The sequence below is a fragment of the Astatotilapia calliptera genome, chromosome 15, assembly GCF_900246225.1.
Source record: "Astatotilapia calliptera chromosome 15, fAstCal1.2, whole genome shotgun sequence".
Taxonomy (NCBI): Eukaryota; Metazoa; Chordata; class Actinopteri; order Cichliformes; family Cichlidae; genus Astatotilapia; species Astatotilapia calliptera.
In genome coordinates, this window is record NC_039316.1 from 8,673,982 (window position 1) to 8,701,725 (window position 27,744).

Consider the following 27,744-nt stretch of genomic DNA (forward strand, 5'->3'; position numbering starts at 1 on the left):
GGGTTGCAGGAGGGGTGTCTGACAGTCTGACTTTGAGATGATACGATATCCACTGCTGAGAAGTTTGGAAACCACCCTGAAAGCTTTCCACTTGCGAATAATCTTTCTTCCTGTACAATGATGAAGTTCCAACTGTTGGCAAATGGCTTCATTCTCATTACTTCTCCAAGGTAATTGCTGGTGTCTTTCTTTCTTTGCTTTGTGTTAGCAAATTTCCACAACTTAAGACAACATGATTTTTATTGTCTTGATACATAAAACCTTAGAACTGGAAGAAGGTGTAATTTGTTTTTCTCAATATTGTACCCACATTAACAGAAAAAAAAAAGTTACTTTCATAGACACTGTATAAATGAAAATGGGTAACTCTCTGTAAAATGATAAATCTTGTGATGAAGACATGAGCACCAGTGGAACTACTTATACAACCCAAGCATCCTGTACATAATTGTTCCTTTTATTGTTATAAGTTATGCATATAATTTGCCATTTACACGCACAAAAAAATAGCACATCACAATATGTTCAAAACAACTCACTCATGTTAGCTGGGGATGTGTCTCTAACCAAGGGACACATTTTAGCAGGATGAACAATAACAATGCCCCTTTTAATGTAAGTGCCTAAGTGGTAATGTCACAGCATGCACAAAAACAGGATGCAGTCATTGTTTTTATATATCTGAATTCAATCTAAGAGAGCACATCTGCTGTCATACCTGCGTACGAAGAATGCGCTACCAACTACCATCTTCTTGAAATTAGTTTAATGAGCAATAACCAGTTTGACTGTTAAGTTTACCTACAAACATGGCTTCTCATCCAAACCATCAACACAATTTTTAAGAGAAGACAGAAAAAGCACCAGTGAAATTAGTAGCTTTTTTTGGTCGCTACATTTCAGAATTTTCCAGTTTCACTACCCAGCCACTGCACATTTACAAATTAAATAGGACCTCAATTCTTTTCCAAATTTATTTTTTAGCAAAGACAAGTAAAAAAGAAAACAAATACATACAAACCTAAGAATACATTGCTATATTTAACTTCTTTACCATCAAGTATTTCAATAAATGCATATATACACACATTCACATGCTCACACAATGTGACACAATTTCGAGTCAACATTATCAGACTCCTTAATTATGCCTAATCTGCTGGAGCACCATTAGTTACAGACTCAGCCACTGCAGGTTTCATTTTGGAGCACAATAAGCAGGTGCACAGAGACAAAAAGCAGGGGGGGGAAAAAGAGTTAAGTATAACTATGCCGCTGTACTGCAGACCATAGATCTAAAAGGTAAAGTGGGTTACTGCAGCAGCATTGAGGCAGTAATGAAGAGCAAATCAGCTTCTTCGTCTCAGCCCAGATTAATTCCCTTTATGAGTCATCTGCATCAGATCTCAGTAAATCAGAAAAATGGTAGGAAAGATGAGCTTTGAAGAAGGCAGTTATGTAGCTCAATATAAATCCTCCTAAATATAAATTGCCATAACTATTTATATTTGCAAGCAAAGCGACCACAGATGGATCCTACCAGCTAAACCTGGCAAAGCTCAATTTTTATCCTTAACGTACAATGACCCCAGTTATTTTTTATCCACAGATACGAAAGCACTAAATGATTTCTATATGTAACTCTACACTATGTAGACGAATGGTATTTGACTTTGACAACATGAGGTATTAATAAAAAAACAGAAAGAGTCACTTCTCACCTCTGGATCTTCTGGGAAGATGTTGTCTACCAGTCTCTTGTACCGAGGCCTGAGTGCCCCGCAACAGCCACAAACCCCTGAGGAAGGAGAAAATGGAGAGGAAAAACAAAAACAAGAGAGAAGTGCTCAATTAGGCTTGTGCAGCGTGACTGATAGAAATACAATAAATCAGGTCTTTTTCCTCTTTTCTTTTTCTGGTAGTAGTATTAGTCTGCACTCTGTCAGCCAAAGTAATGAGGTAGTCTCAAATCAGCCACATTTCGGTACCGATTCAATGAACACTGCAACAAATGGGCAATAAAAAAGTCATTCCAGTTCAGCAACTAATGACTTCACATTATTGCTCTCACAACAGAAGTAATGGTTGAAAGCTGGAGAAAAATAAGTTACAGAAAATAAACATTAACTTTAACAGAAGTCATACTGACCTGTCGGCAAGAAAAAAAAAAAAAACACAACTGCAGCCAGGAAAATGGACAAAATGGATTTGTTCATATTTGTCAACTGACAATAGTCAGGCCGTAATATCATTAATTTAGCAGCATACATAAATATAAACGCATGAACTTACAAATACATATAGCCTGAGACAAATAAAAAAAAATGTGTACAGTAGAAGGTGACTTCATGTCAGCTTTTAAAGAAATTCCTATACACACAATACGCCTACTTCATGCGGTACGGGTATGACATAATCACTCAAACTTTTGTTTTTAGCGTTAAAAAGATTTATCAAACCGAAACTTTATGTCACAAAACACATGTCAAATCAAGGCGATTCTGTGGAAAGACACTTCAGGACACCAACATATGGAAGGAATGTGGTCACCAGACAATTACAGTGACAGCAATGCCACTGAGATGAAACAGGCACACACACGCACACACACACACACCTCGCTTTCTCTCAGTCAAGACAGCCTTAAAGAGAATGATGCAGCACAAAGTACGAACTGTGAACAGTGATTTTTTTCTGACTTTGCACTGAGGAGAAAGCAAGCCAGGCAGAGAGGCAGAGAGCTGACATGATTGGTTGAGGGAATTCAGCAGTGATGAGTCATAAGGGAGACCCTGTGAAAATGAAAAAGGGACACCCTCCAAAATTCCCAAATTACGCTTTCACCTTTGAAGCATACGTGCATTTTTCCCCCCATCTTACTTCCTTTAAACTCACCGTGTGAGTTTTAGAGTCATAAAGCTAGACGAAAAAAGTAGGTCATAATGCAGTCAGCATTGCAGGCAAGTAATGAATGGTTCTCTGACACAAATAGAGACAGGAGGTATTTAACGTTTATTAAAAGAAAAGAAAATCAGTGCACTAAGAAAGATTTTCATCTGCCCTTCCTTTCTCCCAACGTCATCTTCTTCCCTTTTCTTAACTTAAATTAAAAAGTGGTTTATTAATCATTATTGTTGCTGCTGTTACACAGACTGAGCAACGTCTCATGAAATGGCAGTAAAAAAAACATTCTGAGCACACAGACAACATTATTAGCGGTCTATTTGCTACACCTTTGCAATAATGGCTTCCATTCCATTTATAGACCATCTCCCAACTCAACACCAAGGTAATACATTTTTTTTTAAACTACTACCAAAAAAGCTATTTTCTGTTCTTCAAACAACACCATCAACAACACTGCTCACGCTATGCCAGAACTGACAAATATGACTTGCAAAATACTTTGTGAAATCCAATAAATAAGAAAAGCCTATTTATTTGGACGTGACAACATTTCCCCTTGTTAAATAAATATAAGTGATTATAATCACCATGCCTTGGTGTTAGCAACGTATCTATTAAGACAAAGACGGGAAATGTAAAGATTTTATGCACTCTTCAATATTTGTTCATAGCGAGTCATATCTGTATAATAACGTATTAAAATATTACTTGGTAAATATCAAACACTGATATCAAACCATGAGTGTGTAACACCCACGATATAACCACACAAGATATCGCAATACCATGTTGCATCAATTCTTTCCCTCATCCCTAGTGTCTTTGTTAGTACAATCATGACAGGAAATTATACCTAATTGTGTAAGCAATCATCTTCATTGGGACATGTGTTGCTGCTTGAAAAACTTCCCATCACAAGACGTTGTTGGAAGTCAAATATGTGTGAGAAGAGGTCATGCATTACCAAAGTTAATTATAAATGGACACTTTTCAAGCCTGAAATGTGAGACACCTGTACTCCCAAAGAAACAGGACTATCCAATCTAGAACTTAATTGGCACAATCAAACTGTAAAAATCAAGGAAACAAACATCAGCCAATGCACCTGAGTCACTGATGCTATCCCTAACGCTGAGTCCCTTCTCAAGACAAAACCAAAGCTTTGGGTGGAAAATGATTTATTCCCAAGAGATGTGCATGCATGAGGGGTTTTTTTTTCTCAAAGCACAAACATATCAAAGTCACATAGTATAACAACAGAAAAATTAAAAACAAAATATTTTCACACACTTTGTCTTATCTTGCATTTTTGGCCAACCAACTTTTGAAAACAAACACATTTAACATTTTATATTAATTCCCAGTATTAAAAAAAAAAGAAAGAAAGAAAGAAAGAAAGAAAATGAGTGTTGAGACTATTTAGACTTCTGAGCACTGCTGCTATAGAGATCGTCATTTAGACCGAGCAACAAGGCTGTGTATCAACATTTAGTAGCCTTCTGCTACATTATCAGTGACCCACGCCTGGCAAGGCAGCTGCAAGAACAGATAAGATGTCCCTAATAGACCTTTTAATAAAGTTATCACTTTGAGTACTAAAAGCGCGTTTTTCAAGACTCATGTCTGCTCTCTAAGTTGTGTTGAACTCGGTAGGAGTTGTCATCCATGTGCTCATCTCAGGAAAGTGTGAGTCTACTCGTAGCACTTCTTCTCTTTCCTCTATCACTTCAAACACTAATGAGGCCTCTGCAACTCTCCCTCCCTTCCTGCACCCACCTAAACTCCATCCACCTCCTGTTCACATCCTTGCTGTATTGGCTCAGGGCATGAGTGTAGGAGTCAACACTGAATTAATAAAAAAAAATACAGTGGGTCCCTAGTCTCCAGAAGAAAGGGTACCGGACAGACAGAGAATGGGCAGGAGAATGAGAGAAAGACATATACAGAGATGGGAGTGTGATGGGGGAGGTGAAATGAGATGTGCTGAATGAGTCACAGATTAGTGCTACTTATTGCATCTGCTCTGTCCAGGACAAATCTGTCCTGTCCTCTCTGTCAGCTGCACATAAAATTTTTTGGGGAAAGTCATTTCTAAATAAACTAAATTATGTAATATATTGGCATTTTATTTCACACACCTGTGGTGCAGCATTTGGATATATCCTGCCTTTTCCCTCCTTTTTAAAAAATTGTAACCAGTTCTCTTTACTTCAGTGTTAGATCAACTGACTGACACCAAACAGCATATTTGTTTCTACAACTCAACAAACTTGATGAAAGTGGCTCAAAGAGGCCGATTACACCCACAGGTCTTTATAACATAAAATTAAACTACCGCCATTTAAAACATTTACATATTCTGCTTGCACTCTAATTGTAATGTGTGTACTGCAATGCCGCTTCTCTGAGGAAATTTCTCCAGCTGATTTGCTGGCACAGAAATTCCTGTGATGTTTCAAAGTTGTGTTCAGTTTCTGTTATAAGGAATGAGGGCTGTTTTGTGCTTCTGCTAATGATGGGTTAGTTAGGGAGAAAAAAAACTTAGAAGGCAAAACAAAGTGGGTGCACAATGATTTGGTCGACAGTGGTGAAAAGCACAAAGCAGGGGGTCTCACGACATCCACCCACGCTGTGCTGCAAGGTGACAACACATTTATGGGCTGGACACCGAGCTCCTCCACACAGACTCAAATAAGGAATAAAACCTACACAGCAAACACTGTGAGCAACACACTGACGAGCTTGAAACACAGGAACAATAAATCACTTGTAGCTCTAACACTAATACAACGACAAGGTGAACATCTATCGCTACTAATTGGATGTTAAGCTACACAATCTTCCAGCATGAAGTTATGAGTGGATATATACACACATGTAAGGGTGGGGGGTCACCATCCTTCAAATCGCCACAGGAAGAAGCCAGCCAATCACAATCTATTTTTATCCTCCTAACAATGGGCCGGTACATTAACAGATTACACTCTCCATTTCCCCCAGGATATCAGCTTAACATTTCCACATTAGGGTGAGAGAGAAATGGAGAGAAGGGAGGACAAAACTGCACGTGGAAGTAAGAAAAATAAAGGCAAGCAAAAATACATAGCTACAGAAGACATGTTTTTGCATGATAATAACAATTTTTGAGAAAAAAAAAAAAAAAAAAAACAGAAAAAAGGAAAAAATCCTCCACCCACTTACACAAACACCATGAGGTGTTAATAACTGCACTGTGGGTTCCCACATATCAGCTGTAGACACTAGTGCTAAATAAAAAAATAAATAAATAACAGAAATTATCTCAAAGGATGCTACAAAAACATACATGTGAATGCACAAGGTGGTGCATGACGCTTTACGCATCTTGCAGTGTCATCTGCACCTGCTGTCCCAAATCTGCTCTGTTGTGCCTGAAGTCACATGGCGGATAAGAGAGAATAAATACAGTCCTGACACCCAGCAACAACAATATTTAACACACTTAATATCTGCCTGTGTGTATGGAGGTGTGCGTATACTTGGGAAACAGAACTGCAGGTGCACATTCAGACCTCACCTTCACCTAGGGTCATGCAAAGCGGTGGTTTTGAAGGCCAACGCTGACACACAGGCATACAGTGACCTTGCTGTAAATATACATACTTCCCCAAGAAACACATCACTTCTCATGAGGGTTACAAAGCAAGCTGCCCTTCAGGGGTGTCATTACATAAGAGGGAGGGGGGAGAGAGACAAAGTCCTGCTATTTTTACATCAGCAAACATCTTCAAACGTTGTACTCACACAAAGAAATGCAAGCACACAGCAGAATCTGGCAATACGGAGAGCAAACGAGAAACGAGGAGCGCGTAAGCAAATAACAAATAATGAGCAAGCCCATTTCAACAGCTAACCAGTATGCACAGACGCTGTCACTGAGTTTGGGAATACTGTACAGCAGATGAGGAGAGGAGCAGAGTACATATCATAGAGAAGAGGGTGACAGCCTTTTGGGAAGTGTGACAGGGAATAAAAATATTTGGGGATGACATAAAAACTACTCAAATGTCCTGCTTATATATAACCATAACACTCCACCATACCTGCCCACCATATCGCTTAGGTATGTTTGAGGTACTGGAAAATATGGAATTTCATAAGGAAAACATCATATACATCAGTTTTTCAGCCAATTAAGCCAAGAGCCAGATTCACAGCACACATTCGATCAGTGTGGGTGGAAGCAAACATGGCTGGTGTAATCCGACCAACACACTGATGGCCAGACCCCGCTGCCAACAAATCTATATAACACAAGCCTGGTCCAACACACTATGAATCCCTTAAACCTGCACAGACACTATAAGCTGAGCACACTGTACAGCCTTCAGTTTGAAGCGCCTGTGTTAAAAATCCACTCCAAACCAAAACCTTACTCCATCAACAGTCTGCAATTCAAAGCAAAGCTGGCTACATTTTTAATTAACACTAATCAATTAACCATATATCAACATGCCTCAGTAACATCAGAGCCAAAATAAATGTCAAAAACCATCTGGGGGATTTCATCAAATCTAAAAATGAACTTACCAGAGCTTTTCTGTTTTTAAAGAAACATAATTTAACACATAGTATCTAAAATACTGAAGAATCATACATATATGAACACAAGGTTATAACGCAAACACCCAAAGTTAACCAGAGTTAGCAAATACTTAATACACTGACAGAGAACACACCCTGTTAACACCAACTATAACAGAAAGAAACATTATCAGTGATAGTTAGGAGTAAATAAGTGTCTATTACCAAACATAAACATCTTCAAAGCAGAGTCCCCGAGTAATCTATTACTGTAATGTAACAGTGAGTATCCTTTTAAGTGTCCAAGTTCTCATAAGGCGCTTTCAGGAGCTGCTACACTCTAGTCAGAACTGCTTTTTATCGCAAGAAAGCCGAGAAGGAAACATCTTTGTAGAATGTAGGAAAACAGGCTAAACGGCGGATGCCTGATATTACTCACATGTTTACACAGCCCAGAATGCACAGACCAATACGCAATGGAAAAAGGATTGTTAACCTTACCGTACATTAGTCGTGATGTGGAAGTCGCTCACTACGGCCGTTTATGTTTTCTTAATGCAGCTTCAGTTCCTCATGCAGACACACTGCTGTGCCTAGAGGCACTGAAAATGCACACAAACACACGCACCGCTCAGCCTGGGATAAATGCCTGCACGTGTGCTTGGAGCTAAAAGGCATATGAATGTGCACCGTGATTGGTGCAGAGGCTGGCTCGCTGCTATGAGTTACACACGCACAGTCTCCTTGCCATGCAGGCACACACACAGTCATTCACACACTTGCGCACAAAAAGGGGCTGAGAGGCAACGTCAGAGGAAAGCATGCCGTGATGACCTTGGATTTTCCCATTCTTCTGCAACAGTGCTCCTTCTTAACGGGGGCAGTGCAGATTTTGACATGCAAGCGTGCATACAAGCACACCAAACTCACTTATAATCTACCTTTCAATTACAGAGGGAAAAAAAGGCAAGGACTGACAGAATAAGAGCGAAATGTGCACCACAAAGATGAAAAGGGAGAATACCTCCTTCCCACACAACCCTCTCGTCTCCCTCTCTCCACCCCCTGCCAGCATCACTCTTGCCCTCCTCTCATCATTAATCTTCCCCTCTTTTCTGCTTTACTTAAATTCAGCTTTTCCTTCTGCACTTATGCAACCTTCTGCCACACTTCCTTACAGTAGGAAATGTGCGATTACATAACCATGTGTACTGATATTTGCATAAACAAAAGCAAATAACCATTCCTTTTAATGAAGTGACAGTTTACGTTTTCTCTTCCAGGTTTCATTTTCTAAAAAAAAAAAAACAGCAGATAAATTCAACAGTAGGGCTGGGCCATATCATACCATTTATGGTAATACATGCTGGGCAACGGTGAGAAAATGAAATATTGAATATGGGTAAAACACGCATGCGCAATGCCTTTGTTTTCATACGCACATGGCGGAAAAAGCACGGCGGCGACAGAGAATGAGAAGGGCGAAAGCAGATCGTTGAATGAAACGGATGAACCAGAATTGGTTTGTAAAAATGCTGCAACTTCAGTGGTGTGGAACTGGTTTAGCTTTCATCCGTCAAATACACACCAAAGCACTATTTTTGGCAGAGCATGCTAGCGGGCCGTCGTTATTACCGTGTTTTTTGGAAACTACGCCACACTTAAAATCAATCCTTTTCTGAAAATCAGCAGTGCCCCTTATAATCCCGTGTGCCTTATGTATGAATTCTGGTTGTGTTTACTGACCTCAAAACAATTTTATGTGTTACACGGTGCTCGAAAATCTGTCAAATGTTTTAGTATGACTTTGCTAAGCTACGAACCTGCACCGCTTGATGGATTGTCGGAGCATTACAGCTATCGTAGGCAGGAGCCTCGTGCAGTGATGTGTACGGTGCTTTAACATAATATTACCGTATTGTGTGTGTATAACCTCTTTTTAATGTTTTGTGGATATTATACATGGTTATGCTGAGGATATGTCGGCCAATTTCCATTGGAAATGCCTTTTGATTAAACTGTCAGCGAGGAATTTGCATTTGCACTGTTACATTTTTTATATAACTTTAATGCACATAAAAAACAGCTGCTTGTTTATGTGAAAATACATAGATGGGGTTTTTTTGCACTAATAAAGTTGTGGAGTTGTAAAGTAATTTGTCTAGTGTCAATTATATCGTCAGTTATATCGTTATCGCAAATTTTCAAATGTATGTCGTGATAAATATTTTTGGTCATATCGCCCTGCTCTATGCAACAGCGCTTGCTTCCATCTCACGAATGGCAAAGCTCATCACCAGAGCAACATGAATGCGCCACAAAAGCAGAACTTTCAAATGAATCCTATCTTTTTATAACTATTACCACAAAGCCATTAAAAAGAGATACGATCATCACATTTGTTCTAATGCACAAATTTGCAGCGGTTTGATCAGAAACCTCACAATACTGCAGTGCACTCATAAAAACTCAAATGCACACTTATTATGTATTAAGTGCTCAGTCTCTCTGGTTCACAGTTTTCAGTCTTCTAAGACGATCTTATAATGAACTAAACATCTAAAATAACAACATGTTAGGTGTTTCTCTCTTATGTGAAATAGTAGCAGCTCACAGGGTTTTAGAATGCAAAGATCCATCAATCAAGCTCAGTTCTGCAATTCCCAAAAGTGCATTATTGATTGCCTATTGATTGCCAATGAAATCAGCAGTTGTACAATTAATTGAGGTTGGCAATAAATTGATTGTAGTAATAAATAAAATCTGCCTTGGTAACTGGGCAACACTGTTTAGCAGCACCTTGTATTATTAACTGTGAACAATCTCAAGCAACTTTGAGAGAGGCAGACCCCAAATAATAGTTTCCATTTTCACAATGACTTATTTTTAAGTAATGTGAATTTGGGAAGTATGGTAAAAACCAGCTATTCAGTGACACTAAGCAGGGTCCCAAAGACCACAGGGGAGGTGATGTTGTCACTTACCCTTGCCAACGCGATGGTCCAGAAGGGTACGACAGTCCAGTGCCAGCCTCTGAGTGGCCGGGACATCAGGCGGAGGCAAAGGCATGGTAGGCAACGGACACACACACACACACACACACACTCAGACAAACACTACTCCTTTCATAGATACAAAAACCTTTCTTCCTAAATCCAAACGTATATAATATAAACAAAACTTGGTTTCTTGTTTAACAGAACTTGGTTTCTGCACCTACACATAAAAGCTAAACTTCCATCCCAACACAAACACTCAAACCTAGAAACAAAACTTCTCCAAAAACTTTAAAATACAACTAAACTTCACCAAGACACCCCACTGAACACCAACTTGTATGTCCTTGTCACACAGCTTCCTTGTAATGTATGCCACTGCATACACAGGTTGTCCGCATTAACGAAGAGATTAGTGATTAGTCCTTCTATAGCAGCTCTGCTCCGTGTGCATCCCTCTCATTAATAAACATCTCACTGACACAATGGACCCCACTATCCAGCCGGGACTGCTCGCTGGGCAAGAGAGGGAGAAAGAAAGAGTAGGGTGGAGAGAAGCAGGGCAAAAGGGGCACTGTGGGATAGCCATTCAGTGAGTGGGCTTGAGATTCAAGGAATGCAGCCATGGATGTCAGCTAAGGATGCCAGCACAGGCAAAAGGTCTGCAGGGGATTTTTGGTGCAAGTTCACACACTTGGCTGCAGGACCAGATAGATCATCCAGCCGAGAAACAACAATGGGAAGCTTCTATAACAAAAACTTTCCTTCTATCTGATAGCAGTGGTTCATCGTGGAGTGTATGTTTATTGGTGTATGCATTTTGGGCTCCTTTTTTGGTTCAACTTCATGTGGAGGACATGATTTATTACTCTAGGCAGTGATGGAGCAGGTGTAAAATAGCTTGCCGTTAACGCACCTGACATGCTGAATATCAGTCACAAGGAGGCGTTGCTTTTCCAGGATCCAAGAGAAGGGCAGATGGGTGGTACTTAAGTCCTGAGCTGAGTCTCCACCACTGCTTCGAAAATCAGGAAAGCTGCTGGATTGTCTTCGGCCTGCTGAAGTTGGAATGCCCAAATTAGCGGAAGCACTAATATATACTGCTAACACCGAGTATATCCGAACCGATCATTTTCCTTCATCGTTTTCCTAGCCAGTGACAAGAATATGGTGAAATTATCCTCCAGCATCTGGACAGAAATGCGAAATCAAGAGTTACCGGTTAAATAATAACACGTTAGCATTCCCATTCAACAACCATTTTCTTCTACAGCACTCCAGTACATTTCCTTGATTTCTTTTAAGTTTAGACACAAACTTGTCTCTACTAGGTGTAACAAGCCTAACTCCTACGATTCAAATGTAGGCATAGCTCCTAGCGAAGTATGCTAACGTTAACGTGGCTAACTATATCTATAGCCCCCCGTTATTTATTAATGTCGGAAAACATTTTTTGCTTACCATGAATTAAAAAACAGTTAAATCCCAAAAGTATGAGGCATGCGGACAGGTAACGGTGGACAACTTAACTAAAGTTTAGCTACGCCGGGACATCATTTACTTAGCCAGACGGCTAGCAGAGCAGTTGCTCCTGGCTAGCCGTAAATATGGTGACAGCCCACCACTCGATTGAGCCTTTAGTCATGTTAGAACATGTACAATTCACACAGGACCTGCCCCTGTCTTTGAATCACTGGATAAATACTGAGAGGGAAAAACATAAATTTAAACAAAGCTTTATTGGGTAAGATTCTGAAAACATAATAAGAAATAATACAGATTTATTGGAGTACAGAAAAAAAATACAGTACTAGGCGTAAAGTTACTTAATCTAATAACCTAATTTAATTTAGTCTAGTGGATGTTACTGATGTTGCAAAGCAGCTGGTAAGATTATAAAAGTCAAGAGGACACTGGTAGTCATTATACATGACAAATATTGGCTTTTTGTTTCCAGAGAAGATGCCAATACAAATCATCTGAATACAAATTCAAACGCCATACAGTGTTTAAATCAACTCCTCAAACGGTTTTCTATTCAGTGCTGGACTCCACTGGATGATACACTACCTTTCTTATTTCTTGTGCAATTCCCTTGTAAATTTCTGTCAATTTACAAACAGTGGGACTGATAAAGGCTCCCTAATCTTACCTTTTTTCCGTTTACATAGAAAAATCTTTTAAAGAAATGAAATGTGGATGCTATGTGTTTGATGCATTTTCCAGCTGCGGATGGGGCATCCTGCTTTCCAATAGTCTTTCATTCTACCAGTTGGTGGAAGCACTGAGTCAAGATCATTTTTTTAGACATTTTAAAGCTTGTTATCGTCCATAATCACTCTTTCACTTTAAGATTAACATTGCATGAAAAATATTAGGAAGTGAACATTTAACACATTACTTTATCTGGCACCTTGTCAAAACTTGGTGCTGCCATTCACTCCTCGGGATCTTTTAGCCCTACTGTGCCATCAGTGTTTTATGTGGTGTTAGTTTTGAATAACATTTAAATGAATTTAATTACATTTAATTATTCAAATGCTCGGCAAGATATGGCCATAGTGCAGGTTGTGAGTCCAAACAGTTTGATTAGGTGCTTGTACAGCTTTTGAAGCGAGCCTTGAGGTCTGAGCATGGAAGCCTCTGTAAACAGCATGGGAAATCGATGCAATTACTGGTGGCTTACCTGAAGCAGTGTGTGTGCTGAGGTCCTATGCTGCCTGCTGATGACAACTGTTTTCACCTTATAGGTGAAACATTCAGGTACTTGTAATAAGGAATTGGGTTCGCTATGCCATATGGGCCCTCAATCTTTGGGGGTGGGGAGATCCATTGAGAAAAGGGGCCGCCTTCTCAAAGTATTGCTAAACATCTGTTTGTTTTCAAGCTGCTGTTTGTGAGTGAGCAGTAGGTATACTTATCCTGATGCCAAAACGAAATGGGTTCATGAAGTTGCCGTTTCAGTAAGTACTTGTAACTGATAGTAATTAGTGTATTTTGATGCAAGAGTAGAGCAACATAGTTATCACATTAGTCTAATGCAGCCAGGCCTATTGGGTGAAGGATAGGTCTCAGCCTGCTGAGAAATAAAATATCTAATAAAATACTAAAACATTTGAACTTTTCACCACCATAGAAGGACTTGAGTTAAGGGCTTGGGATGATGATGCCTCAGTTTCTGGATATGAGGCGTCTTAGTTGGAGACAAACAGTACTCTGAGAAGCAGGCTACGTTCTCAACAGATTTCTGTGGTTGATGAAAATTGTAAAATGTCAGTGAAATGCTACTTTAGAGTACTCTCTGTAATGCTTTGACCCCTGCTGACCTGTACACTTCCTTACGTTAAAGAGGTTTGTACAACTGCCAGAACTTCACACACGTGTCAGAGCTACACTTCAACGGACAGAAATAGCTCAGTGTACAACATATGCGCGATCCTTGGCACAGTCAGGCTGTTAGGTCTGTTCTGTTGCTGGTATGGCTTTAGTTATCTCATTAGTGTGTAGCCAGAAATGTTAGTCGTAATGCTAATTATATTCTGAGGTTTTGCCCATAGTGGACTAACTCCTAGTTAGGTGTAAACAAGTTTACAGTTCAATTCAATCAGAGTCACAAAAGAAAACCACAGACTGTCAGGTAAAGTAGATTAACAATCACAGACATTTGTATATACAGAATATCAAAAGCTGGGTCATTACAAGGTGATCTGCACTCATCTTTACTTTACTCCTTCCCCCTTGTTGTTTGTTGTGCCATTTGAGGAGTAAACATACTTAAAGGTGCCTTATTTCAAGTGTCAGAGAGCTTTGTTGATAAGGAAGCAGTTAAAGCAGTACTAATTGCCTTAGACCTGGCAGCTATTTTTAGTTGTACCGTAATCAGCAAGAAAGGTCTGAGCTACAGCGTCACAGTGGGACAGATGGAGACTCATTACATCAGTCTTAGGGGGTTTGCATGTTGCCTGGAAACAATTAGCAAAGCAAGTCTGAAAAACTTTAACCAGCTTACAACAATAATGACCATAAGCCAGCTGGAGACATCAGCCCAGTAACGGATTCAATCATCGCAGATCTCGTGCTTTTCTTTGCTTCTTTAACCTATTGCACACTCAGTATTACCCTGTACAGTTTGTGTGGATGTTACCATGAAACCTGTTAAAAGCAATAAATACATCCATATCCATACGACTCTGCATTATTGTATCGACATTATAATCAATCCGGTCCTTTTGTGTTGTATATGTTGCAGTTTCTTCTGCCCTCTTGGGCATCTCTCTCTTAAAAAACACATGTTTAATGTCTTTTTAGCCAAGTAAATAAAGGATATTTACAACTGACTTTGCCAAAAACTGTTTGCAGCTTCTAATTTGCGATAGGGATGTTCTTTCTGACTCAAAATGTCTCGATATTATTCATAAGAGATACATTTGACATATGTTTGACAACTTATAAGCTAACAAGTATTTACAACAGTTTAAATACAGGCAATTTTTCAGAAATACCGGAAATTAGCTTATGACAGTTGATCACTTTTTGGCATAATGCTGACTCTGCTGAAGGTGTTTTTCCTTCCCTCTGTTGCCAAATGCTTTTTCATAGGTGGTTGTGTAATTGTTTCTTTTTTCTTTCTAATATTATAGGTTTTACAATATAAAGCACCTTGAGGCAACTGTTGCTGTGAATTGGTGCTATATAAATAAAACTGAATTGAATTGTGAAAAAACAAGTCTTTCTATTGTGTAACAATAACCAACCTCATATACTGTATGATAATATATAAGAAATCCAAGCAAAATATTATGTTGGTATTGCTCTTGGAGCAATGTGTTCATCCATCAGAATATAATTTAACAATTTACTTCATAAGAAAGAAAAACAACAGAAGATTTGCTGACTGAAGTCTTACCAGATGGAGTGTTTGTAAGAAATATTGTATTTATATAGAAGCATTGTCAGTAATTCAGGGTTAGAAGACAAACGGTAACTGGAGAGCTCTGTATTTCCAACACTGAGCTTCGGCATTAAATGTGGAAATGACTTCTCTTCACACAGACACACACATAGCAAGCAGAATTTGTGTTATCGTGGGAAACAGTATTTGATGATTTTGTATTAAAAGCTAGAACTTGTTCTTTAAGTTCAAATGGGTAACTTTGGTAATTCATAAGATAATAACATGAAATTTGTATGTTTGTGTTTTGTTATGAAAATCTGGACCTTACAAATAAAATGTTAAAAATAAAGAAGAGCCTTGAAATTTGTATTTAGACAGATGTGGAGTGACTTTGTACACCTACTCAGAAACACTTGGATTTTAAAATGTTTAGCAAAGGCAGCTTCGTTGCCTTTTGTTTGCTGAAGCACCTTGGGCTCCTGCTGCCAGGTGGGAGATGATTCAGTTTCCTTGCTCTCACATTCAACCTCGCTTTGCCTTTTAGGCATTGTTTTTGCCTGTGCACTGTATGAAAGGAATTTGTCACCCCCGTGTCTGTAATTTCACAGACAGGTAGTTTAGTAACCAGAAGCCCAAAGGCATGAGGCAGCACTGCTGTTTTATTTTTTATTTTTTTGCACATTACCAGAAGTAAAACAAAGAGTGTATTAAAGTGCTATGTATCAATGCATTAATGTTTCCCCTGCTTCAATAAGATTTGTTGACTTGACCAAATGAGAGCACACTGCCTTTACCTTGGTGTTATCCTGGTGCCAGTGACCTCGGTTTTACAGGCCAGTGAGAGTGGCCGCTGACTAATTAATCCTCTTTGCACTCTTCACTCCTGCAGCTCTGCTTTGTGGCAGTTCTTGACATCATTTCAAAACAGTCCAGATGGTGACCTGCAGTCCTGAAAGAACGACTCCAGGAGTCTCGCCAGGCCTGTATGTCGCTGTCCGCATCAGTGTTGGATACGGCATTGCAACGAGGGCTGCTTCAAGTTTCAGTTTTCCTTTTATAGGTTGTGTCTTAAATATCAAAGCCGATGAAATCAACAAAAATGGATTATGATGAGCTGGATTCACGTATACAATGGCAGAAACTAGGTATTGTCAGTGGATGCACTATACGGGAAACGTTACAGGTCAGTTGTGTGGTTTACAATCCTTTTGCTTCTTTTTTTTTGGGGGGGGGGGGGGGGGGGGGTCCTTTGACACATTGTAGGTTACGGGGAGCTTATTGTCCGCTTGGGACAGCTGAAACTGCTGAAAGAGGAATGACAAAGGGATTCTTCTACATCCGAGAAACTGTAATGTTTGTAATGTTCAAAAACAAATAAAGATGCACACTTAATACTATACCTAATTACTCATCTAATATGATGTGTTTTAGCATATCCAGTCTGTTCTGTGCAGATACATGATCTTGGTGAGAATCAGCCCGGTGGCAGTAGACTGTGAGTGGGTGGGACAACAGCATCCAGAGCCAGAAGGACCTGGAGGAGTTTAACTCTGAGCATTAACCAGCTCAGCTCTAAATCTGGCCAGATAATTCGTTGGAAAGCTGCCTTTCTTCTGGCACACACTGCGTAAACACGTGGAGCCGACCAGGTGGCCCTTTCTGGCATGGTTGAATGTGTGCAGCATAACAAATTTTATCTAAAAGAATAAGGAACTCAGACAGATTTGTTACTCAATTTATATAGTGCATAAAGACCTTTGATTATTAAATCCTTCACGCGGGGTATTCAGATGCATCAAACTGCAAAAATCCTTTATATTTAGCATTTTATGATAGTAGATGCATCAGTGGCTTTGGTACAGAAAGCCACCCAAAGTTCCTCTTTATAAAAGTCTATCAATCAAATTCCCTTTTCCTCATTTATTCAAACAAATACTCACACTGCAGGTCATTCATAATGAAATATTTCTGTAAGACAAATTCATATTAGGCAAAATTAGGTAGATGAAAGATGAAAGTTGAAATGAATTAAAGTGGGTTTACTTTACATGTTAATTACTGGCCATAATGTCCAGTTATCTCTTTGAATTTAGTATTCTACTTTGACTTGTCTGTCAAAACAGCTTCCAAATCTGTGATATAAATAAAGTTGTAATTATTATTATTATTATAAAACTTACTGATGAACTCTAATGTTTTTTTAAGCAATAACACCAAATCTGGTCCTTACTGACTCCCCTTTTCCCTTCACGTTCCAGGCTCCTACCTGCTCCTGATCCAATACCAACAGCTGAGGTCAGCTGAGGTCGCCACCATGGTGACCTTCGCTAACACAACGCAGGTCTCCCCCATGGAGCTGCGTGAGCTGCCCTGTGTAACCCCCACCATGTCCCCTGGCCTGCGGCGGAAAAAGATGCTGTGGCAGCACGCAGTAAAACACATCATTATGCAGCAGGATCTCAGTACCCAGGTGATTGAGTTTTAGATTGTTGTAAATGTGTTCTGATTTTTTTTTTTGTGCACACTAGTATTGTGTACTGGAAGAGGCTGTGTCTGTCTGTGTGGAGCTCTGGCCTTATGACGCACTTTTTATACTGCATTCAAAAGTGTACCTCACTAATGGCTATCAAGCACACATGAAATTTTTGATTCTTTTCAAAATAAAGCTATTACTCTTACCATTACAATCTAATGCGCTCTTACCATTATGCATATCTAATGTGTGTTGAAATGGTTTTGGCATTTATATTTCAAAAATGATTCACATTTACAATAGACATGTGATAATAAAGCAAGCCTCACAAGATCCTTCTAGAAGCAAGTCTCAACATTCAGCATCCATAAAGGTAACCGGTAGCACACAGACTCATTCTATCCCCATGTGGCAAATAAGAGACGAAAGCAAAATAAAGAAAGTTACAAGTGAAAAGAGACAGGTGTGTAGCAGCTTTGTACACCTACTCAGAAACGATTGGATTTAGGTTTTTAGCATTTTTTGCCTTTTTTGTTTGCTGAAGCACCTCGGGGTCCTGCTGCCAGGTGGGGGATGATTCAGCTTCCTTGCTTTCAGACTCAACCTTGCTTTGCCTTTTAGGCCTTGTTTTTTTTTTAACCTGTGCATGGTTTGAAAGGAGTGTCTCAACCCTGTGCCTCTTAATTTCACAGACAGATACTTTAGTAACCAGCGGCCCAAAGGCATGAAGCAGCACTGCTGTTTTATTATTATTTCTACATCATAATAGGGGTAAAAGTAAAAGAGTATTAGAAAGATATGCAACGATGAATTAATGTTCCTCCTGCTTCAAAAGGATTTGTTGACTTGGCTAAATAAGTGAGCGCTGCCTTTACCTTGGCATTGGCCTGATGCCAGTGACCTCGGTTTTAAAGGCCAGTAAAAGTGGCTGCTGACTAATTAATCCTCTTTGTGTGTGAATGTGGCTGTTTTTAGACTATCCATGTAAGTGTAATTGTTATTTTTGCATGCTGAATCTTGTCTACCCTGATTTGCCAAATAAGATATAATAGCCTTGTAACTTTTTTGAATGAAGGATCCTGTTTTTATCCTTTGACAGTTGGGTGTTGAACCAGCACGCAAAATCTTTGTGACAGATACCTACATAGAGGAGATCAACAGGCAAATCCGCAGCAAAGCCTCACGTGGGGTAACAAAGCGCCGTTCTTCCACGTTCAGAGTCCATCCCTTGGTTCGCGATTCCACCAGCACCAGGGGTGCTTTTAACGACTACTCCAGCGACGCTGACTTCTTCGTCCACTGGGGTCGAACTGTCTGTGGTGTCTACATACCCACGCTATTGCACACCTTCAAGTCCCACGACCTGGAGAAACTCTACCAGCAGCACTCTTCCACCCAAAGACGTAATTCTCTGGCCATCACCAATGTGATAGACGTGGTGGCCAAGCTGCACATGTTGGTTCTGTACCTGGCATTGGCGCCGGAAGCTTCCACAGACACTTTGCGTGGCTGCCTGACGGGCATGTTCATGGTGTTAGCAACAGTTCTGTGCGTCATAGTGTTAACCCACAAAGACTCCGTGTCCCCACAGTGGCTTCACTACGCCGGCCTCGCCAGCTGGTTGTCACAGACCACACAGGTGCTGGGGGGTCTGGTGTACGGACTAGAAAAAGACCCATCGTGGTACCTTTTGTTCACTTTGTTCGCAACATACACACTGCTGCCATTACCTCTGCTGTGGGCCATATGTGCGGGCACCCTGTCCTCAATGCTGCACATTCTGGTAGAGATAGTATGCTGCTACACTGATGCTTTGCTTCTGAGAAAGGTGAAAAAAAAAGTCCCCTTTGAATTTCTTTTCCTACTGTTACATTTTTTAAATGTGTATCATGCCGATAAATCAGTGATACACTGTTAAGGCTTATGGAAAGTTTGATTTCTTAGACTTTACAGCAGTGTTAGGCACAAATCTACAAAATTTGAGAAAAAAACTATTTCATTGTACTTGTTGAAAGCTCATGGGTCTCTATTGACATATTAATCAACAAATAATAAGGAATTAGAAACCCTCCCCCCAAGCTTCAGTCCAATACTCTTTCCCCAATTTCCCCTTCAAACTTTTTTTAAAGCTTTTTTTCCATGAATTAATGTAGTATTCACACTCTTTCGATGCAGGTGGTTGCCAAAGGCCTGCTGTACCTGGGGATGAACACAGCTGGCTTGTTCATCCACTACCTGACAGACCACGCTCAGCGCCAGGTTTTTCTGGAGACCCGTCGTTGCATTGAAGGACGCCTCAAATTAGAGCAAGAGAATCAAAGACAGGTACAATGAAGATGGGAGCTGTCCTGAAATTTAAAGCCAGAGAATTATCTGTGTTATGATGAAAGCTTTGGTTGCATTAACTCACTTCCATGACTCTCACATTGTTACACTTCTTCACAGGACCGCCTAGTTTTGTCGATCCTGCCTCGCTTTGTTGCCTTGGAGATGATTGCTGACATGAGTGCTATGGAAGATGATCTAAACCCTCAAGAGTTTCACAAGATCTATATCCACCAGTACAAAGATGTCAGGTATACATGCATGAGTTAGTATATTAGTAGTTAAATTTGTAACCTTGTAACCTTGACTCGTAAGATTTATAAGCCAAGTGGGTTTCACTCTGATTATCAAGTTGCAGGCCAACCTAATGCCAATAGTAAGTGTTTAGTCCTTCTCTCCTTCTTGTAGCATCCTTTTTGCAGACATCAAGGGTTTCACTTTGTTGTCTATGAACCTGTCAGCCCAGGATCTGGTTCGAACCCTCAATGAGCTCTTTGGACGTTTTGACCGACTGGCAGAGGTGAGGGCCTGAGCGAGCCCTTTTTGGTTGATGTAAAACATCTTCCAGCTTCTAATGTCCTTCTTCTTCTTCTTTTATCACAGGAACACCACTGCTTGCGGATAAAGATACTGGGAGACTGTTACTACTGTGTGTCAGGGGTTCCCGAGCCCCAGCGTGCCCATGCCCGTTATTGTGTTGAGATGGGTCTGGCTATGATCAACACTATACGGTCAGTCATCATATTTAAAGACACAAACACAAGTTAATTAAAAAAAACCAAAATCACGTGGTTTTAAAATTATGTAAATATAACCTCAGCTAAGTAACAAAAGATTAACACAAAACAAAGCTGAAATGCAGAAGCACTGTGTGAAAATTTTAAGTACTCCTTTGCTGCTTCCACATGAATTAAGCAGGTAAGTAGCATCCAGATCCTGCTAATTAAGTGCACTTGATTAATTGATGATCAACAACTGTGAGCACCTAAGTAAAAGCAGAGGTCTGGGCAGTTTGCTGGTGTGCAGCATTCAGGTGTGTATCAATACATTGTGTAACACAATGCTTCTGCGTCAACCTTGAAAAAGGGTCCACCTTCTTATGGGTCTATAGGTATCCATATGAGAGTGTAAGATCCTATTTTTGTTTGTAAGACACGATCACTTTACCTCACAAAATCACCAGGTATGTACAGAAGCAGCTGAACTTCGACATGGACATGAGGATCGGCATCCACTCGGGCTCTGTCCTCTGTGGGGTATTGGGTCTGCAGAAATGGCACTTTGATGTCTGGTCCTGGGACGTGGGCATCGCCAACATGCTGGAAGCGGGGGGCATACCTGGGTGAGCACCAGCAACCATTAGAGAAACTCCTGTCAAGTATGTTACCTGACAAAGATGTGCCTGACAGGTTTCCAGGCTTTCTGTAAGATAATATTTAAGAAAAGAATAAAAAACGTGCTATTTAATTTCGTAATAGGTACATTTGGAGGGGGTATATATTTTCATCTGGTGATGCATTAATGATGACCTCTTGTCTTACATCATCCACAATATTTTTTAATTTCTTTCTGCATGAATTTTTCTTTCTCCCTGAAACAGACGCATCCACATCTCAAGGGCAACTCTCGATTGTCTAGAAGGCACTTACAAGACAGAAGAGGGCCATGGTCGTGATAGGAATGCTTTCCTACGAAAATACAATATTGACACCTTCCTCATCTGCCCTCAGCAGGACAGAGACAAAGTTAACCACATCAAGCCCCCCAAAGTTCAAAAACCAATTCAAACCTGGAGTCCGGACATACCTTTTAAGACTGTCGTTGACATGAACAGCGTAAGTGCGCAAATACCAAACAGAAAGGAAGGTGCTGAATTTGGTGCCTTTGGTCAGGTGGTGACGAATTTGAATTGAAGAATCTGAAGAGCTCGGCACATCTGAGACTCACCTGTACTCACCTAATCAGTCATTTCTATTCTTTTCTTTTAGATTCTAGCTGCTTTTACAAATGGCTCAATGCCCACCCTTTGGCAGTCCAACTCGAGAGAGATTAACAAACGCATCAAGCATGCCATCGAGCTTCGAAGTAGTGAGCGTATGCACAGAGAGCACATCACACCACTGACCCTTGTCTTCAAGGACACAAACATCGAGGACAAGGTAGACTGTGAAGAAAAGATAGAGATGCAAACTGTTTTTTAAAGACGCAGCTAAAAGTGACATTTATTTTTCTCGCTTTTGGCCCATCCAGTTCTCCCAGATGAGAGATGAAATGTTCAACTCCAATCTGGTCTGCTCCTTCATCCTGCTTCTGTTTCTCATGGCTGCCCAGGCCCTCATCCCTGCCCCCAGGTAGGAAACTCCAATATGTTACAACTGTTAATTCCACTTATTATGATTCCATTAAGTCATTTTGTACCTAAATCCAGCTTATAGCATTTTAAATAAATATCAATTCCACATCGGTATAACCAGTATTATAAAAAGAGCTCCCTGTAGTGTTTTGACCAGACTTTATTGCTACTGTGCTTAAGTTTTTGTTTTTCTTTACTTTGGTGCCACCTGCTGGTATTTAAAAGAATGCACTGACCCGTGCAGTCACACTGGACACCTGAACTTGTTTTTTTCTGTTCTACACTGTATTAATATTATTAACATTCATGACTTCACTCACTTTCTTCTTCTTCTTAACCCCCTCTTCCCTCCCCAATCGTAGACTGTTCCCTGCTGTCCTCCAGTTTTCAGTCTTTCTGCTTGCCCACGTGCTGCTGCTACTTGTTGCCCTTGCCGAAGAGTTCAAGTGGACTCCTTCATCACTGCAGCACTTCTGTTGCTGGATTCATGAAAACAACAGTGCCCGTAACCTGTTTACTCTCATAGCGATCTTCATCAACTTTGGGTTGGCCTCTACTGACATGGTGAGAGTCTGAATAACACAAGAGAAGAGTAATTTACATAAACTGCCATGTTCTTCAACACGACTTTTTCCTTTGTATGTCTGCAGTATTGCACCTGGTAACTGACCCTTGTAAACCAAATGCACATTAATTTGCATAATCCTCTCTGAAATGCATATGCAAAAAGAGGAAAGTTGCACTTCCCTGCTGATATTTATAGCACACTTGGCATGCAAACAGGACAGAGGAGTGCAAGAAGGTAAAAAATGAAGTAAGCACAGGGGTCTTTCGTGTGATGTAAAAAGCCCATTTAGATATAAGAAGGTAAAGGGGTTCTTTTGCAGTGATAAAATTATTTAGTAAACCTTCTTTTTATTAGAAAAAAGCACAAAATTAAGCAAAACCTCATTAAAGGTTTTAAATCACCAGTTTTAAGAAAGTTTGTCTACCGGTTTATATTTGTTATGCTCTATGATGCAGAATCAGGTTGGAACATTTTGTGCTGTTTGCAGGTGTGGTGCATCCTCATGAACACAGGAGAGGCTGACATAACTGAGAAGACTGGCACAGGCTCACGTCCACTCACTGTCTGCTCTTACCCTGAGGCAAGCAAACAGTAGTTTAAATTTGGGACAATTATTATAGAGATTTTATGTGATTTCCTGTTGATTTATCCAAATGTCTGTCTTGTATTAAAAATACTAACAATAAATCACATTGGGTTTCAGTAAAATGAGGTTATTACTGCTTGTTTCATCTTTCCCAATTTGTTCCCTTTAGATTTTTGTGTTGAGCGGGGTGATTGCCATGGTGACGTGTGCGGTTTTTCTGCGTCTGAACTCTCTGCTGAAGCTGGCAACGCTGCTGCTAGCAGTGGCTGTCTACTCCTACCTCAGCCACCTCGCCTTTGTCTCACTCACGCGCCACGATACGCTGCACAGGTCAGTGTATGAGCAGCGAGCAGCATACAAACTGCACAGCTGCTGTAGTTTTACTACACAGTGCTATATTTAAATATTCGCCTCTATACACAATTTATGATCAAAAGTTTTGGGCCACACCAGTTAATTGAGCCAACCTCATCCTACATTAACATCAGCACAAAAACTGTGCACTGGGAGCTTCATGCCATGTGTTCCAAAGCTGAGCATCTCCTTTAAGTGTAATGTGTAGGTATATTTTTGCCCACAGAGTGTATCGATTTTCCTAATATACTTTGTTACAGGTCTCACTATGTCAGAAGAAATGGAATTTCCTTCCTTCTCATGGCCATGTTTATTGTTGCCGTCTTCTATAATGGACGTCAGGTGCTCATACACTTCATTTTCCCAGATTGAACTTATAGATGATCCTGTCACTATAGCAACACTTTCTGGTCTGTGTTATTGAAACTAAAACTGTTTTCTGTCACACAGGACTGTGTTGCAGGTAGATGATGTTCTATCTCGCTGTATCTTTTCTATCCAGTGGGAGGCTACTGCCAGACTGGACTTCCTGTGGCGTCTGCAGGCCCAGCAGGAGGTGGCAGACATGAGGGAGTTGCGGGAACACAATGAGTGTTTGCTATACAACATCCTACCAGTTCATGTAGCTCAACATTTCTTGGACCGGAGCAAGCATGACGAGGTAGCTGAAACACCCCAAAACCTTTAGCCTCACTTCTTTTGACTCATAGTCTGGTCCACAGCAGAATCAGTCTGAGTAACCATCAGTGCTTTGAAAATACTGATTGGACCAATGAATAGCAACCTCTGTCTACGGTTTAACTTATATTGAAATTGTACAATTAAAATTAACGTTATGTAGTACTTTTTAAAATCTGGCACTTTCCTTTATTTATAATCCGATCATTTTTTAAAAGATCTCCAACCCCACTGGGTGATATGCAGCCCCAAACCATGACAGAACCTCCACCATGTTTTACACATGGCTGTAGACACTCAATGTTATACCGCTTTACCTCCTCAGTACATAGCGACGGTGATTTTAACATAATTTCACATTTGGATTCACCACTTTATAAGACTCGTTGCCATGGATATTCAGTTACTTTCCTCCCTGTTTCCCTTACTTATTAATGGCTTCTTGACAGCCACCCTTCCACTGACACCATTTTTGATCAGGCTTCAGTGAACAGTAGATGGATCAACTGAGGGCCAGGTGCATCTCTCAGGTCCTGTTTCTTCTTTTGTCGTCCACTTGTCCAGTTTTAAGACACATCATGCACATGCATGCGCTCTTGGTGCAAAAATACTATTTTATGACTGTCAAACTGTGTTATACTTTGCATTTTTCATCAATTCAACTAAACAAATTGGAACAAATGATGTGGTTTTATAACGTTGGGCGGCTCAAGACTTTTGCACAGTACCTTACCTGACTCAAACAAAGAGGATTTTGAAGAAATCACCCATCATGACTCTTCTTTTAGGATCTTTACTCCCAATCCTATGATGAAGTGGGCGTCATGTTTGCCTCCATCGCTGGGTTCGATGAGTACTTCGAGGAGAAAGAGTTCAAGCATGAAGGAGTGGAATGCCTCCGCCTACTCAATGAGATAATTGCCGGCTTTGATGAGGTGAGTGTTGGACTCAAAATGATCATATGACAGTGGTTTATTTATGGATTATCCCTTTTGGTCCAATTATTTATCGGTTAAAATAAAACAGAGACAGTGTAGTTCAATCCAGGCTGTGGGTTGACACAAGTCCTGCTTTGATAAATAGGATAGCCTCTAATTGCATAAGTCAGCTGCTAAACTTGATGTGTAATTTAATCTTATCTTCTAACAAGCTGTTTGAGGAGCCGTATTTTCACCATGTGGAGAAGATTAAGACAATTGGGAGCTGCTACATGGCGGCATCAGGTTTAGCTCCAGATAAACAGGTGGGAGATTTTTCTGTATGTGGTCTTATTTCCTTTTGTCTTATTAGCTTTGCTTTGATTTGTGGTACTTGTTATGATATTATCTCCTTGCATGAAACTGTATGTTTATCTTTGTCTCCTCCAGAAATCAATGGATGAATGGAACCACCTGAGCGAGCTGGTTTTGTTTGCATTGGCGATGCAGGAGACCTTGAAAGAGATTATTAGGAACTCTACTCAACGCTTTCAGCTGCGTGTGGGTAAGAAGCTGCCCTGCCACAGCCCCACAAAAGCACACACGCACGATTTCTAGTGTTGTAGCAAATATCTGAAATTATTGTCTGGGTTTGGACTCATGCAGGCATTGCTCACGGGCCCGTGGTCGCTGGGGTGATCGGTGCCACCAAACCGCAGTACGATATCTGGGGCTCCACAGTGAACTTAGCCAGCCGCATGGACAGCACAGGTGTGAGCGGACGCATCCAAGTACCCGAAGCCACCCGAAGGATCCTGACAGATTGGGGCTTCGTCCTGGAGCTGCGTGGAGAAATATTTGTCAAAGGGGTGAGTGGAGACTGACTATGAAGAGTAGTTAAGCTTAAACAAGTGTTGTTTATTTTTAAAACGCCACAGCATTGTGGTCTATAAGGTAAGGTTCTTAAATCAATGAATGACATCTTCGGAATTAGGAACTTTATTCTGACTTCCAGAAGGGGGGGAATTATTTGATCTCCTTTGATTTTATTATGTTGCATTTTTTAAGGGTGGGAGAAACATTTTATACAAAAACCTCAGAGTTTAAGGTGATTCATAATGTGTTGCTATGGCTGGATCCTTGCTCTAGAGGTTTCTGTTCGATAAACCATCTCAGTTATCCAGCAAGCATAAAAACATCTTGCCAGCAGCAAATTTATGTTCAGAAAGTCTTCATTATCATACAAATTTTGTAGAATAACCTCTGTGTTTAGCCTAACTGTGACAATATACACATCTTCACTTTTTAATCTATGTTTTTCATTGTAGGTAAGTGAGCACCAGGGGAAAGTCCGCACCTATTTCATCAGGACCATGCGCAGTAAGATGGCCAACGATGGGACAGATGGCCGCCTGGCAGGGCAGACAGGAGGACGCATGACGCTGGCAGAGGTGGTGTTCAGTCTCGTCCAGGCCAGACACAAGGAGAAGATGACAGAGGGCAACAGGAGGTTCAATCGGACTCCCTCCAGACTGCAGCGCTGAGGAGACTGTCAGGGTCAAATGGCTGCACGTAGGCCAGGACACACTGCAGCCATATTCCTTTAATGCTTTGCCATAACTGAATTAGCTTCACAGACAAAATACTGAGCTACCCGTGGCAGGAGCCCAAACCTGTTTAAGCCTTTATTCTTATTTCTTCCAATACTGCATCATACCCATCTTTTTTGGCATCTCAAGCAAAATGGACAAGTTAAGAGGAATTTATAGGAAATCATCCATGCTCATATTTCTTGACTTCTGGACCCAAACGTTCATCTTTGCATGACACACCGAGTGGTATGTGGTCTGAACTTTAGTTGGTTAGGAGTTAACTGTGCTATTTAATCAAAGTTCTGGCCTCTTACATTTCACAAGTATGTTGTAAGCAGTGCAAAGTGCTTTTTCATTACTATTATTGCCATATCTATACACTATAAGCACTGATTTTAAGGTTTTTTGTAAAAAAAAAAGAAAGAAAGAAAGAAATGGTAAATGGACTGGTTCTTATATAGCGCTTTTCTACTCATCTGAGCACTCAAAGCGCTTTACACAACTTGTGCATTCACCCATTCACACCCATTCGCACAAG

The 27,744-nt window shown here is 40.4% G+C and overlaps 2 protein-coding genes across 5 annotated transcripts in view; one reads left to right on the forward strand and one right to left on the reverse strand.

Annotated features, from left to right (window-relative positions):
- Positions 1 to 11,367, reverse strand: part of LOC113037226 (protein EFR3 homolog B) — a 30,437-nt gene extending 19,070 nt beyond the window's left edge. For both annotated transcript variants that reach the window (XM_026194074.1, XM_026194073.1), the window contains exons 1-2: positions 10,455 to 11,367; positions 1,722 to 1,798 (exon numbers count right to left, since the gene is read on the reverse strand). In XM_026194074.1, the coding sequence (XP_026049859.1) occupies positions 1,722 to 1,798; positions 10,455 to 10,539 (162 nt within the window). In that variant the 5' untranslated portion in view covers positions 10,540 to 11,367. The remainder of the gene's footprint in view (positions 1 to 1,721; positions 1,799 to 10,454) is intronic.
- On the forward strand, positions 1 to 27,652 carry LOC113037225 (adenylate cyclase type 8). 3 transcript variants are annotated; one of them, XM_026194070.1, is made up of 23 exons: positions 1 to 170; positions 16,250 to 16,343; positions 16,421 to 16,543; positions 17,619 to 17,830; positions 18,933 to 19,661; positions 20,009 to 20,158; positions 20,279 to 20,409; positions 20,567 to 20,678; positions 20,762 to 20,889; positions 21,342 to 21,500; positions 21,759 to 21,993; positions 22,147 to 22,317; positions 22,409 to 22,509; positions 22,874 to 23,075; positions 23,567 to 23,659; positions 23,835 to 23,995; positions 24,280 to 24,361; positions 24,522 to 24,680; positions 25,486 to 25,632; positions 25,848 to 25,940; positions 26,065 to 26,179; positions 26,281 to 26,483; positions 26,943 to 27,652. In XM_026194070.1, exons 3-23 carry the CDS (start codon positions 16,492 to 16,494, stop codon positions 27,156 to 27,158), a joined length of 3,651 nt encoding a protein of 1,216 aa, XP_026049855.1. In that variant the 5' UTR covers positions 1 to 170; positions 16,250 to 16,343; positions 16,421 to 16,491; the 3' UTR covers positions 27,159 to 27,652. The 3 variants fall into 3 exon arrangements, with proteins under 3 accessions (XP_026049855.1, XP_026049854.1, XP_026049856.1); XM_026194069.1 differs by having other exon boundaries at positions 16,250 to 16,543; XM_026194071.1 differs by lacking the exons at positions 1 to 170; positions 16,250 to 16,343; positions 16,421 to 16,543; positions 17,619 to 17,830 and having other exon boundaries at positions 19,249 to 19,516.
- The last annotated feature ends 92 nt before the right edge of the window (positions 27,653 to 27,744 follow it).

Bases quoted from the DNA above. Each gene is read 5' to 3' on its own strand.
- LOC113037225 (XM_026194069.1), top strand. From the start codon at position 16,492: ATGGCAGAAACTAGGTATTGTCAGTGGATGCACTATACGGGAAACGTT. The intron at 25,941-26,064 runs GTGGGAGATTTT...TGTCTCCTCCAG, and splicing joins GTTTAGCTCCAGATAAACAG to AAATCAATGGATGAATGGAA. The intron at 26,180-26,280 runs GTAAGAAGCTGC...GGACTCATGCAG, and splicing joins ACGCTTTCAGCTGCGTGTGG to GCATTGCTCACGGGCCCGTG.